Below are 14,577 nucleotides of genomic sequence, written 5' to 3' on the forward strand. Positions count from 1 at the left end.
CCGATTGTTACTGGTCGGTAAATCTCAGATTCACATTTTTCCCTTGACCGAGCCGGAGCCCTACGCAAGCAGGCAAGCACCGTGCGGCCATGTCACTGTTCGGAGAACTGTGAACTCTAGACACACAGCTGTGAGCTGTATGCCTATACCATGTACATGCAAGTCTGCAAGATTCAGCAAAAGAAAGGAACATTCTTTGAATAGCTCTCCCCCATATCAATGCCTTGAAACCAGGCAAAAGGTAAGGTTCCTTCAATCACGGAGAAAATGTGGCGTCCGTGTTGATCAGGAATTTGCAGGAAGGGATACAGCGCCATACACTTCCCTTTTCAGGAAAAGAAGGGTAGAAAGGAATAGGAGTAGCTCCATACTGACCTCATCGTATTAGTGGTAGTCAGTTGGCTAGCCCAACAGTTTCCAAAAATCAATAATTGCGGCACCCAGCCTTGCTACATGATAATTTCAGAATTCACTTTTGCTTGGTTCTATCAGCTGTCGCACATTTGCAACGTATGGATTCTGTTCTGAACATCTGATGCTAATCAGTTCTTCAAAACAGAGGAATTCTTTTTCAAAACAGAGCAGTTTGGTAATGCGATTCCAGGATGAGCCTAACCATCAAAGACAACAGTAAACAATCATAGCACTACAACAGTTATACATAAATTGCATGGATGGCGAAATAGAACAGAGGAAGAACCAGAAAACCATCCATTTGCGGCGACTTGGTTCCCTTCATTCACGGAGGAAAACATGCACTAGATTTGATACAGTTCACATGAAACAACCATGAATACATGTAGCTATTAGCTAGTAGCTGTGTAACAAACATTTTGAAATACCAACCATTTGGAACTGACCGATAATACACAAGTCATTGGGAACTCATGCCTCGTCGGTTTCATCAACCTTTTCTTCAGATCTCTGAATGTTCTGAAGGATAGGGCTGAAGATGTCCCCCTGACGCGAGCAGCTGTCCTGTTGTCCACACGAGTCAGATTTCACTCTTCTACCTTTTCCTTCTGTGGATTTTCTTCAGAAACGATTTCAGGATCTCCTGCGCAGCACGGTCATGCTGGGCTTCGATAGATGTGACCAAGTGATTGTATGCTCGATCTTCAAACTCGGAGAACATGTCCTGGGCATGAGAGCAGTCAAAGTGAGGCAAAAAAAGGGACTCGCACGAACATCAGAGTTAGCAGTGTGAATTCAAAAGGTACAGCGAAAAATCTGTCTTTACCATAGCCAAATGCAGATGGACATATATGCACTCAAGGTGCCAGGGTGTGTGCATTAGCAAGCATCATTTTTTTTCTAAAAAAAATTAATCATGCCTGTAGGCTGTAGATGTTGGAGTATGTGACTAGTAAAAAATCGTGCAAAGGAATATCAAGATCCCTAGTTCAGTAATACCTTTAAATCAAGAGTCGAGTAAGTACTTTTCACTTTGGAAACAGAGGTTGAATCCTTCTTCCCATAGTTTTTCTAGAAATGAACATATAAGACGTCAATGTTCCTTAAACATGTTCAGCTATACGGTTATAAGAAATTCCTTACAAGTAATACTTCTATCTGGTTAATATTGGCATGGCCAAGAGCTTGCACAATTAACCAGGAACACTTGTGATCCTCAATGTCAGTCCCAATCTAAAATGGAGAAGAGCACTCCATGAATATTACTTATTCTGTTAGAAAATGAATTTCTGACAACTTGTGCTTCTATTTTACCTTGCCTATGGTATTAGGATTAGCGAAACAATCCAAGTAATCGTCCTGAAAGGTTTTTGCAATTGTCATGGGAGATATAATCTAGTAGCAGAAGCAGACATATCATTAATCATTTCATCATAGATTAATGTAGATTAATATTACCTGTGCTTGAAAATATATACCCATTTCAATGAGTATATCCCTTAGCTCACTGAAGTTTTCCAATTTTGCACCAGACAACAGCAATGCACAAGCAACCTAAAGGCATTATACAGAAGATATGCAGGTTATCTTCAGAAAAAAAAGTAGCTTATCTGTGGAAGGGTTCTTATGCGAATAGAGAATGAGTGTGAAGTTCGGACTTTAGAGTATATGTATTTAGCAAACCCCATGAGCTAAAAAAAAGGTCGACGCATGTTTGCATAGGGGGTTTGAGATTTAAATCATTATAATTTAGTTCACACTCGAATCTTATATAAAACAAAGGTGCCAAGAAACCTACCTGATCAATATACCTTTCGTGCATGTTTTACGCAAAAGTTGTGTCACTAATACATGTCTTGGAATGGAAGTATAACAGATAAATAATTTCATATGCAAAACTGAGAAATGAAGAGTAATTATTCTGATTTTTTAAAACGAATAATTGTTCTGAATTTCAGACTTACAGGGAGATAAAAGGAATAGTAAGATGTCTTGTACTTGACAATACGACGGTACCTACATGACAGAAGAAAAGGCACAAACATAAGCAGCTCTAATTATTTAAAGAATTAAACAAATTACGTACCCTTCTATATTGTATTTTGCAAGTTCATCTGCCCCATTATGTGTGCTAATAAGATCAAGCATCTGTCCTAAAGATGTCTGCAGAGCTATCTGAACAAGGCATTGAAACAGTAATATTTGAGAAGCAATATCACAAAATTTGTCGATTTGCTGAGTGGCGTTTCAGAAAGGAGACTGACCTCGTTCCATAATTCAGAGATATCAATATAGTAAGTTTTTTCTCTAAAGTACTTTTTGATCAAACGTGTAATGTGGCATTTAAGTAGAATACCATCATTTATACCTCGAAGACCAACCTATAAACACAAATAAATATTAGTTAGACTTTATTGCAGCTTAGTCATTGTAAGTTAATACCATAAAAGTGTATATATTCATCACAAAAATAAATTTGAGATGTCAATTTAAGCACCTCAGGTCGTCGGAACCAGCAAATCTGATCTCGCCTCGTATGTGAACCATCCATGATATCATCAAGCAGCAGTGCACATGCTTGAAACTGCATTTTTTTTTTGGACAACAAAAGTATCAGGCAACCCCTTCTCTGAACAAAATAAATGTGTTTGGAATTATGAGGGTCATTAGCGGCATTACCCATTCAACACACCAACCAAGGACGCAAGCAAGGAAAAATTCATCTTCAGTAACCTCACTCCCTTGTTTCAACAACAAGTAACTATCAATCACTGACAGGCCTCGATTCAGTTTCCCTTTAGAGAGAGAAAAAAAAGAAAAGGTCAACATGTTAACAAATTCTATTATACTTAAAAATTTACTCAAGATTTTGCATGAAAGCTTAGAAATATTGTGTTCCATGTTTGGATGGATAGAACCAGCAGCTTTTGCTTAGGATATTTCCAAATTTCAAAGAAGATCAAACATTTGTGATGTTATTTAACAACCCAATACATGTTATTGGAATAGTCAGATTGATGCTTCCTCACCTCCTGGTACATTGTAGTCGATCATCTGCATGAAAATGTCAAAGAATTGGTGAGACTAGCACATACGGTTGTACAAGTACAACAAAACAGCTCAGATTTATAAATCTCAGGTTCTGGTGGAAATTGAATCCATGAAAGATCCTTTTTTTTTTGGCTCTCTTTAGCCCTACTTCTGCTGATTTTGCATGTACGATTCGTCCCTATTTCTTTGTAGAACTATAAGAGGAATATACCGGTGATGGTCAGGCCATTTTTCCAAAGGGACGTTTTTTTTTTCTTTCAGAGGAGCGTGCGGTTAGGCCTGGTTTGTCCCAGATTCCCTGGGCATAACGGGCAGAATTTGCCCAGAAACATGATAAGAAAAGGAGGAAGAGTGGGATTTTAAATGGGCCGACTCTAGCGTGCACTGAATGGGCCAACCATGTAGGCTCATGCCAAACGAGCGGCCCAGAAAGAACGTGGCCCCTGCAAATCGGCACCGAATCATGCAGAAAATCCACTCTCTTTGAATCGAATTACGCAGTCTTGGTTAAAGACTCGTTCTGATTCTCGCAAGCTCTGAATACAAATCTATTTTAAGTACACCTTTTCAAATGAAAGGTGACTCCTGACATCAAAGACCGATCACCCTGGTTGCTAAAATAAAGCATTTGAACATGAAGCTGCAAAATGAGTAGTGCTGAGCAAATGGTACCAATTTAGGTCATCTGCGCAGTTGCTACATCAGCCGAACTGCCGATAATGCAGGCGCGCATACGTATTCGTAAGACGAGGACGTCCACGTACCTGCGCGACCCAGCGCCTGGCCTCGTCGGTGAGCTCGCACGAGTCGTCGGCGAGGAGCTCGTCCCGGAGGCGGTCGTACGCCCGGACGAACCTCTCGCGGTAGTCGTCGCCGACGCCATCACCACCACCAGCGCCCTGCAGATCATGGTGCCGGCGCCAACCCCCGCGCTTCTGCAGCAGCGCTGCCCCCGCGGAGCGTTTCGCCGGCGGCGGCGCCGCGCCGTCGCCGTCGTCATCGTCGTGCAGGAGGAGCTTCTCCTCGAGCTCGCCGTCGAGGCCGCGCTCTCCACCGCTGCACGCCGTCTTCAGCTGAGACATCGCCGCTCGTTTTCGCCTCTCTTGCCTTCTTCTTGTCCCTGCAGTTGCCAGTAGACTATGGAGGGGTATATATATGCGCCCGCGCAACGCTCCACGTATGTTGCAGGCAGGGCGCGCCGCGCGGCCAGAGCCCGGCCGGGCCCCGTGCGCGTCCTGAAGCGGATGCATTGCCAGAACGACGTCGACCGGTGCGGTGTGGTTACTGACTGGGCGGGGTGATAAATTTTAGCAGGATCACATCAAATGTTCGGATACTAATTAGAAGGATTAAATATAAGTTAATTATAAAACTAATTGCACAGATGGAGTCTGATTCGCGAGATAAATCTATTAAGGCTAATTAATCCATCATTAGCAAATGGTTACGGTAGCACCACATTGTCAAATCATGGACTAATTAGGCTTAATAGATTCATCTCGCGAATTAGACTCCATCTGTGCAATTAGTTTTGTAATTAGACTATATTTAATACTCTTAATTAGTATCAAACATCCGATGTGACATGTGCTAAAGTTTAACGGGTGTATCCAAACGGACCTGAATCACCGGCGGTTGGTTACAATAGTCTGACACAAATTCAATTCGGCTTGAAGCTACCACAGAAATAACTTTGTTTATCTTAGCTCGCCCACACTCTCTAAGTCTCTCTAAACAAAAGACGAAACATGAATGAGTTGAATCCTTTTAAACATCCTTGGGACGTGGGACATATGCACCCCCTATATCCTATATAGCTTTGTACGTGCATGTGTCCATTGCGTAACGCCCTACATCATCCTTCTAAATGAAAAACGTACACATTCTAGTATATGTCAGGCTCCTGATGTAACTGGTCGAGGTTAACATGAGACCCAGAGGTACGGAAACTTTTACGCAGAATTTGAGCATGTATGCGGAGAGGGCGAGCGAATTTCATATTTTACTGAACTGGCTCTAGCCTGACATAGCCATCGGGTCCAGTGACAATCGGTGTGCAATATACAACTACTCCCTGCATGCACATATATATCTGCAACTGCAAGACGTAGGTACGTGTGCTAACTCTAGTAAGTCCCCTCCCTTCAGTTGATGCGATACTAGTTTAGTTTGCGCGCAGGAGGTGCATCATCAGGCTGCCCTTTCTTTAGCCGCATCCATCGATCTCCTCCCCTCCCTGCACGCACAATAACTGTCTGATCCATCAGCATCACTGCAATCACATCACCACACGTACTGTATTTTGTTAGTGCGATCGGAAGCAACTTTCCCGATGCTTCACTTAGAAAAAGAGAACCAATCAATGGCGGAATGAAGCGAAGCGAACATGCGGCCGGCATGCGCACCGCCCTCACATGCACGCAGGCTGCAGCCGCTAGCTGCTGCGAGGGAAAGGAATTCGGGAGCAAGCAGCAGGCGGGCATGGCGCGGTCAGCTCCAGATCGGCAGACCGACCGTAGAGAGAGTGACACAGGTCACAGGACGCCAGCTAGCGAGACTGTTGCTGCATGAGGCCGCGGGCGTCCGGTTTGATGCCCGGCCGCGAGTTTGCCACGGCGTGTGGCTGCTGCGCTCGCAGCACCCGTGGCAATGGCATGGAGGGCTCTGCTTGCTCATGGACGCGCCGTGCGAAAGTGGAAAATAGCTACTAGATCCCAACCCAATCTGGCATGCCATGGGCGCGTGGCCTCTAACGGTGTTCGGCAGCCAGCAAGGTAAGGGCATGTACCCGATCGGCCAAGAAAAACACGTAAAAACATTCTGTGCATTGGAAGCGCATTGCATCGCAGACAGTTGCTGTGCGACGCGTCCGCGCTAGCTGCAGCTGCGCAAGTTTTTCTGAAGACCATCACGGAGAAGTCTCCGGCAATGGACAGCGGTGTATGCAGTAGCCCGTAGAAGCCTAGGAGGAGGTGGGCTATAGCCTATAGGTGAACAATCCATTCTATCCATTGACCATTACAAAGAATACATGGATTTGATTTACTTTCTCAAACCATTCAAACTTGATAAAAAAAAGTATCTTCTTAGAAAACTTTTTTTTGTTTCTTCTCATACATGTCTTTGCTTGATATTGTTTAACCCTTGGGATATGAAATGCAAACATAACAAAAGAAAATAAAAAACAAGACAAATTTATGTTGTGCTATAGCATGGAGCTCTTTTGAAACCTAAACACATCTTTTGCTTGGTAGAGCGCCCTGGCAAGCGGCATCTCCACAGCCTCGCTTCTTGCCGGCACAAGATCAGCACCTCGCGCAGAGTCGCATGCTCCTGCCGGAACACAGCGCCATTGCGCCTTTTCCACAGCTGCCAACAGCACAAGATCATGAAGGCATCAAACTGAGTACTGCGGAGCTGCACAACACCATCCGTCCGATGCACATTCCCCGCGACTCAGTTTGATGCCTCAATGATCTTATTATATGTAGTGTGGAGCACTTTTTATTGCATATATAGTTCTTTTACTATTACATTATTAACTCGTACCTCCTCCAGATCTTATACACATCCTAGTCCTTCAATTTGGCAGGAGCGGATATTACATGTTAATAAAACAAGCATGGGTATTACGTACGCTATATATGGGTGCTATTCATCACACCTCAACCCCCTTAGAGTGTTCTCCAGGTTGACCTCTTAGTTAAGTAGCATAAAATAGTAGAAAAATGTGTCTACTTCTTCCTCCTGTAAGTCTTCTTCAAGAAGATCTTCAGAATCTCCCGAATCGCGCGGTCCGGCTCAGCATCAATGGTCGAAACCAGGTGCTTGTAAACTCTTGACTCGTACTCCAAAAATATGTCCTTCAGAAAGTCCAAATGACAAAAAAATTACAGAGAGTTTCACTGTATTGTTATATTACTTAACAGATTCAGTTCACATAAGACAGGTTCATAAGGCCTCTAGTGTCCGTATTTAGATCCGGCAACCTACCGAGGAGGTATCCGAGGTAGTGTTTTATGCGTGGAGCACGCTGAGATCAGGAACTCGATGGTGAACTCGAAAACACGATTTAGACAAGTTCGGGTCGTTTATATCGCGTAATACCCTACGTCATGTGTGTTGGTTGGATTGTATTGATTGAAGTTGTTTGGAGGGGTCCCTGCCTCACCTTATATTGCCGGGGGTACGGTTACAGGTCGATTGTTTACAAGAGTACTAGTCGGATTCGTCTAGAGAGTCCTACTCTAATTGCTACGAGTAGTTTCTTAATCCTCAACTAGTTCTTTTCCTCCACGTAGACCACGTCGTCCTGCACCGTAGTCTCCATGTCTGACACATCTCGATGTACAACCCCATATTGTAGGACTGTCCAAATCTTCCGATGGGCCCATATATGTATGACCGACAAGCCCCTGAGTACCTTTTAGTCAAATGTAGCAGTCCTTATTAGTTTTGTAGGCTTCTCCAACTAGTTTGTGGTACTCTTCGAGTATTCCATCATATCTCAGTCTTCAAACGCACTCAAGTTCTGCCATGCGACTTCAAGCCTCATTTAACTTGATCTTGAATCTTCAATCTTGAATTCTATATGGAAGTGCGATGAAAATCGCAATCCATATGGAGTAGCTCCCAAGCCTTAGGTTGAATCAAAGCTGAGGGTTAATCTTGTAATTTCACATCTCTTTTACCTTAAAACCTAAAGAAAAAACTTTTTAGCCGATGGGCACGTGGCACACAGCCCCCGAGCCATTACACGACTAGTTTCGATATAAGGGTCAACCACTAGTCAACGTGACTGTTCGCCAACAGTAACCTTATCTCTTCCGAAAAATTTGGAAACTGTCAAGCGATAACTACGAGCGTGTAAAACGGAATATTCTCGTTAACCTCGCCTCTGTTTTAACTGTGCCTCAGGAATTCCTCCCTTCCGTTTCACCCGAACCATTCTGCCTATTCATCTTCCTCGCAGTAGCCCTAGCGCCGTCAGTTGCAATATTTGAGCTCGAGTGCCACCCTCCCCCATCGTTTAGCCCCCGAGCGCATGCGCAAGAAGATCCTCATGGCAAAACGAACGGTGAAGAAAGCGTCATCCAACAAGGCGGCGGAAACCAAGAAGAGGAAGACCGTGAAGAAGGAGAAAGAGATCCAGTTGCCGGCACCGAAGTACGGCAAAACGGACCAGATGGCTCTACCCAACCAAACCTGCGCTGGAAGAAGTCTGTGATAAAGGAGACGGATATCCAAGCGTATGTAGATGCCAAGCTTCTCCAAGAGCAAGACTTCATCGACTGGAGGGCTGCTTCCGGTGATCCCTGGCCATTGGAGAGTTACGCTCATAAGACGGTAATCTTCACGCATTTCATTGAGGGGGGTTAGCTCTGCCTGCATCGGATTTTTTCCGAGGGTTGTTGAGTTACTACAGATTGGAACCCCAATTCAATTTTGCACATAACAATTTTTGTGCACTTGTCTATTCTTGCAGAAATAAATTCACTTATTTTGCTCTACTCCTCCTCCACCCGGATCGAATGGCTCTGACGCCGCTCCGCATGTGCAGACCATTGCGTCTGTATAGAAAGCGATCGTGGAGGAGGAGGAAGAAGAGTCGGAGGATTGGTCCTCCTTTAGGAGCGAAAAAATTCGTTGTCAAACCCCGTCTGTTAGACAAGGTAGGGTCTTCCTCCAGGGCGTCAAAGCGTGAAGCCGAAGATGTCCTGGAGACTGAATTGGCACCACCCCCGAAGAGAAAGCACTGTCACTGTCAAGCGGGTGGTGAAGAAGTCATCGACCGCCGATGAAGTCCCACCTCCAATAATCACATTCGAAGAAGGACAAGATCCTGAGGATCGAATACTCGTAAGTTGTTTCCCTTTCCGCCATGCCTATCTTGATTCTGACATGAACGACTTGCAGGCAGTCGAGGAGGAGACAGAGGTGGATAAGACGACTACGGAAGTTGTGCAGTAGGAGCTGCTGATGACGAAGAAGATCATCAAGCTAGAGGATGACAAGGAGCTTCCAATTGCTAGGGCCAAACCCGTCACGGCGTAGACTACTCCAAGAGTGGAGATGGCAGCCAAGGCTGGTGAGGATCAAGCTGCGGTCCAACAAGCCACGCCGAAGAAGTCGTCTCCCACAGTCAAGTCCCTGCGCCTGGGGGCAGAGCCTTCCCTGAAGATAAGGCGGTCTACAAAGTAAGTACCCGAGTACTGATTGTGACTTTACTTTGTCGTGTAGCATGTTCTGATGCTTGTCTTTTTTTGGAAATCCACCGATGTGGATATTGTAAGCCTGAGCCCAAAGTCCACGGCTGATGGCAGTAGTTGCTCAGTCCAGGAACTCATCCCAGCGCCTTCGATTCTGCCGCCAGAGGAGCAACCGGTGCCAGAAGTAGCATTAGGTATTGTATCCCTTGTCGTGGCCCTTATGTATGATGTGATTGCATCACTTAATGTGTCTGTAGTGCCAGCCCCCGACCTGCCGGTGGACGAGCCTGTGGCGGCGACTACTCCACAGTGGTGGCAACTTTGGTAGCCCCCGAGCCGGAGGCGGAGACTGAGATAGCGGTGGCGACTAATACTGGAGTTGAGGCTACTCTTGTAGCCCCCGAGTCAGAAGCTGAAGTCGAAGCTGCTGGCGCGCTGCAAGTGCTAGCTGTGATCTCACCGTCTGAGGTGGGGCCGTCGACTACTTGCAGCGCGACCTCCCTTTTGCCTTCGGAGGCTGGTCCGTCAAGTAGCTAGGCGCTGGTTTCTCTTGGTGCGCTGAATGCCGAACAGCGCGAGGAGCCGTGGATTGCTGAAAGGGTGGACCTGGAGAAGATCCAACTCCTTACTGACCCTCTGACCACCATAGAAATGGAGGCCACGATCATGAAGATGCATCGCCGTGTAGGTGAGTTCACATAGGTAAGTTTGACCTATGCATTAGTCCTCAACTTGAAATCAATACTCATTACTTACACGAGTACTTGCTCTGTTTTGCAGAAACTGATCAATCGCTCCCGCTGGAAGTCGAAGATGATCCAAGGTTACAGGGACACCATCATGCAGGCTCAAGCGCTGGAATACGAGCTAGCCAAAGAACGGTAGTACTCCTCCCGGTTACTTATGAAGTATGATGGCCAAGCTACCGAGTACCGAAACCTTGTGCAGAAAACCACAGAGGAGAAAGACCGTCTTCGAAAATGCAACAAGGGGTTGAGAAATCGATTGGAAGGTAAGTTGTCACCTCCCGCTGGTCTTCGAGTACTAATTTGCACTTGATGTTTCTGAGTTGCTCTTTATGTTGCTCTTGTAGCGGTCACCAAAGAGAAAAAGGATCTCCAAGGTAGCATCATAGACTAGCAGAACTCGTATTACCGAGTGACGGATCAACACGACAAGTTGTCCTCTATGTACGAAACTCTGGAGCACAACCTGGAGAAGGAAAAGAAGTTGCGCGTCAACGGAGAAGTCCAATTGGTAGATATTATGATGAAACTCCAAGCACAAGAGGCTGAGTTGGTGGCAATCCAGCTTGCTCTAAAGGAGCTAACAAAGGTCGCTTAGCCTGTTGCCGATATGGTGAAGCCTCCGGCAGAAGGCGTGGAGCCCCGCCCCTTGGTGGAGATACTGAAGGATGTACCCGGAAAGATCACTGGTTATATTCAGAAGATGGTCGGGTCCGTCTCAAAGCAGTTGTTGGCCATAGTAAAGTCCTTCTACCCGCAAGCTGACTTGGCTCCTGTGGTGGAGGGAATTTCAGAAGATTGTTCTGATGAGCAATTCCAACAATACCTGCAAGAGATGGCTCCCATTGCTAAGGAGGTAACCGGTCAGATAAACCTTGAGTGGTTGTATGTAAAAACAGTATGTCGTTGTAATATAACATGTCATGAATGTAATGAAGTGTAAATTATTTGAAGTCTTGTCGCAAATTTTATTGCTTGTCGACTTGCTTAAATTTTTGTTTTTAGTGCATCTCTCGAATTACCCTGATAGTTGCTCGTGCGGTAGTCGTGAGTGTCTGCGCACGAAACTGCTCTTATGAGCCTCTTCAGATACATGATGTAGAGTACGTGAAGAATGCAACCCCTTTCTGCGGAGCGCGAGTACTCAGATATCCGGGTAGTCAGACTTTTTACACGAGTAGACTTTTCATGACTTCATCGACTGGAGACTACCTTTGCAACCTCTCTGGGTTGTTTGGGTGTTGTGCTCCGAAGATCTGAAACTACAGACTTGTTATTACAAGGTACGACTAGACAGATTTGTCTAGATAAGATCTTGGGTAGTACAGATAACTCCCAAGTCACTGACGACTTCTTTTTGCGAAGATCGTCCATGGGTAGACTTGTCCCAGGAGCTGTGTAGCTCAGGTTATCTCGCCTCGTGTACGCGTTGTCCATGATGTCGTCTAGCACAAGACCAGACGCTTGGAGCTACAGACCGGTTGAGAAACATTTCGTCAAACACTAGCGATGCTCCAACGCTTGGTAGCAGAGTAGCCACGGATTGTTGATGGTGCATTGGTGCTTACCCACTCGACGCACCAACCGAGCACGCGGGCCAGGTAGAAGTCCAAGTCGTCGACCTCTGTCCCTTCCCTCAGCAGCATGTAGTTGTCGATCATCGAGAGCCCACGGTTCAGTTTACCTTCAGAAAGAAGAGCGGCGAGAGGTACAAGGCAAAACCGAAGCGTACTCAGAGCCCTGTGCAGAACTAAAGCACGGTGTAAATTGTGCAGTGATTCATCCGCTCACCTCCAGGTACGTTGTAGTCCAGCATCTGCGGTAGAAAAACATGACAGCAGAGGTCACATTTTTATCATCACTGGGATATACTTTTATTGAGAAATAGGATGAAACATACTACTCCCTCCATCCTGCAAAGAGTGTTTTTAGTTTGTTCTAAATCAAATTGTTTTAAGTTTGACCAAGTTTATAACGAAAAGTACCAATATTTATAACACTAAATAGGTATGCTATGAAAATATATTTTATAATGAATCTAATGAAACTTTTTAGACAATATTTTTATATAAATTTGATCAAATATGAGATAGTTTGACTTAGAACAAATTTAGAGGGCACTCTTTGCGGGATGGAGGGAGTAGACAACAACAGAAGCTGAAGGAGAATTTATTTGGTTGGGCTGGGCCAGTGGGCCAAGTTTCTACCTGGGCCGCTTGCCCAACGAAATAAGAGTGGACCATTTCGCGTGGTGAGAAATTTTATCATTTTTTGCTAGATTATTATTACTGTACGTACTACTCCTTTTACGAATTACTGCTTCCATTTGTTTGCTGTTTGTAGAATTTGTCCAGGATTTGACTGGTCGAATCAGCCAACCAGGCCAGCTTACCATCTTGAGGCATGGCTTTTTCACTGGTCCTTGCCACGATTCTCGAGCGCCGATGCATTGCACAGGATCCGTCCAAATAGGCAGCATTGTCCGACAAAACGGGACGAGGTGGACTCTTGCAGCTGCCTGGAGAAAGCTTCGCCTGGACCGGCTCGCAACGTCTCTTTCGCCTGGGATCGCGGATGCTGTTTGGCAAGCTAGATCAGTGACGTTAACGTTTCATTTCCTTGGAATCTAGCTAGGCATCGTCTATGGCTTTTTGTGTGGTGATCCCTGATTCTCTGACGGATATCATCCAAAATCTAAGCATCTCATCTTTTTCCTTCTTTTTTTTTTGCGAGACAGCCAAGCCTTTGTAGCATCTAAAAGAACAAGCAAGGTCGTCTATGCTCGATTAATCTGCAAGGTGCCACTCATTTGCCTGTTTATTGGTAAAAATCGGACGGATACACATAGAGCAAAGCGAGGACACATACCCCCACTAAGCAGACTTTATTTGGTGAAATTACGGACACTCATGTTTATTAACATTTGCTACTCACTTTAGCATTAGTCCACCAGCACGGGAGCTGGACCAACGGGCCGCTTCCTATGCCACGCGAATGGCTCGAACTGTCCAACATGCCTTGTGTTAGAGATTTCTCTTGTTTTCGTGGATCATTTCAGAAGTTGAACGTTTTTTCTTTTTTTGTATTTTACACTTAGGCACTATAGTTTTGCTCCCTTTTCTCTTAAAAACATTTACATTTCTGAACATGATCAAAGGCTATGCATTTTTTGTGCTGGTCAGAAAACTCTACTCCCTACAGCCCCAAATATAAATGTCATTTCGATTAACAACGTCATTATGTTTCTGTGGTGAATTCAGTTGCATCAATCTTATGTTGTCATTTTTTATGTTGATCGTCAAAGTTAAAAAAAAGTGTTTACTTGTATTTGAGATCGGAAATAATAGAAGAGGCTCCAACTAATGTCGAGATCGCATTATCTCAAGGGGAAAAGATTAATCTAGCTAGATCGTGCTCCTTTGTCCCGAACGTCACCCAATCACATGTGCTGTATAAAATGTGATCGTCCCGTACGTCCATAGCTAAAACTTGTAACAACCGATGGTTACGCGCATACTTTTTGCGCAAATGTTCAAAAAGGAGAACTCAGTGTGCAGTGCCACTGCGCATGAACGTTCGAAAGCTGCACGGCAAGGGGAGCGTATCTTGGCGAGCCACTGCCTGGTCTCCTCGGTGAAGTCGAGGTTGAACGCGCGGTCGTTGAGGAGCTCGGTCTTGACTCTTGAGCCGCTCGTACGCGCGCAGGAACCTCTCCTTGGTCTGCTGCCCGCCGGCGCCCTGCTGCTCCCCCGCCTGCGGCCCCGTCGCGCGGCCGCCGCCGTCCACCCGGAGCAGCTCCTTGAGCTCGTCCTCGAGCCGCGACGCCCGCCGGATGATCTCGCCGGGGCTCGCGAGCACCGCCAGCGACAGCCCCGCGCTCAGCACCCCGACGGCACGTGCGACGCGATCGACGACGCCAGGGCCCCCGTCGTCTCGATCCCCTCCTTCAGTCGGCCGGCCGGTCTATCTTCTCCCACGATCCGCGCGTCACGGTGGTCCGCTCGACGGCGAGCGACGATGTGCGCGCGAGGCCGGTCGGTCGGCCGGCGGCTACATTCCCAAGGATAACTGAGCCGTCAGAGCCCCCTGCAGCCCTGCTTGCAGACTTGCAGAGGTCGTGCTGCAGGGGCCTGCAACTGCAGTGACATCACCTGCAT

At 46.0% G+C, this 14,577-nt stretch overlaps 1 protein-coding gene across 1 annotated transcript; it reads right to left on the reverse strand.

The window, feature by feature from the left end:
* Window positions 1-620: 620 nt before the first annotated feature.
* Window positions 621-14,577, reverse strand: LOC101784161 (farnesyl pyrophosphate synthase 1). Its single transcript, XM_022824976.1, is given in 16 exon segments — window positions 621-1,138; window positions 1,414-1,485; window positions 1,558-1,647; window positions 1,729-1,773; window positions 1,873-1,968; window positions 2,379-2,430; window positions 2,501-2,589; window positions 2,679-2,748; window positions 2,916-2,945; window positions 11,838-11,890; window positions 11,989-12,104; window positions 12,212-12,238; window positions 14,028-14,091; window positions 14,093-14,304; window positions 14,307-14,470; window positions 14,567-14,577. Coding segments are annotated over 16 exon segments (1,320 nt in total). The 3' UTR covers window positions 621-1,009.

Source organism: Setaria italica, chromosome III (genome assembly GCF_000263155.2).
Source record: "Setaria italica strain Yugu1 chromosome III, Setaria_italica_v2.0, whole genome shotgun sequence".
NCBI classification, from domain to species: Eukaryota; Viridiplantae; Streptophyta; class Magnoliopsida; order Poales; family Poaceae; genus Setaria; species Setaria italica.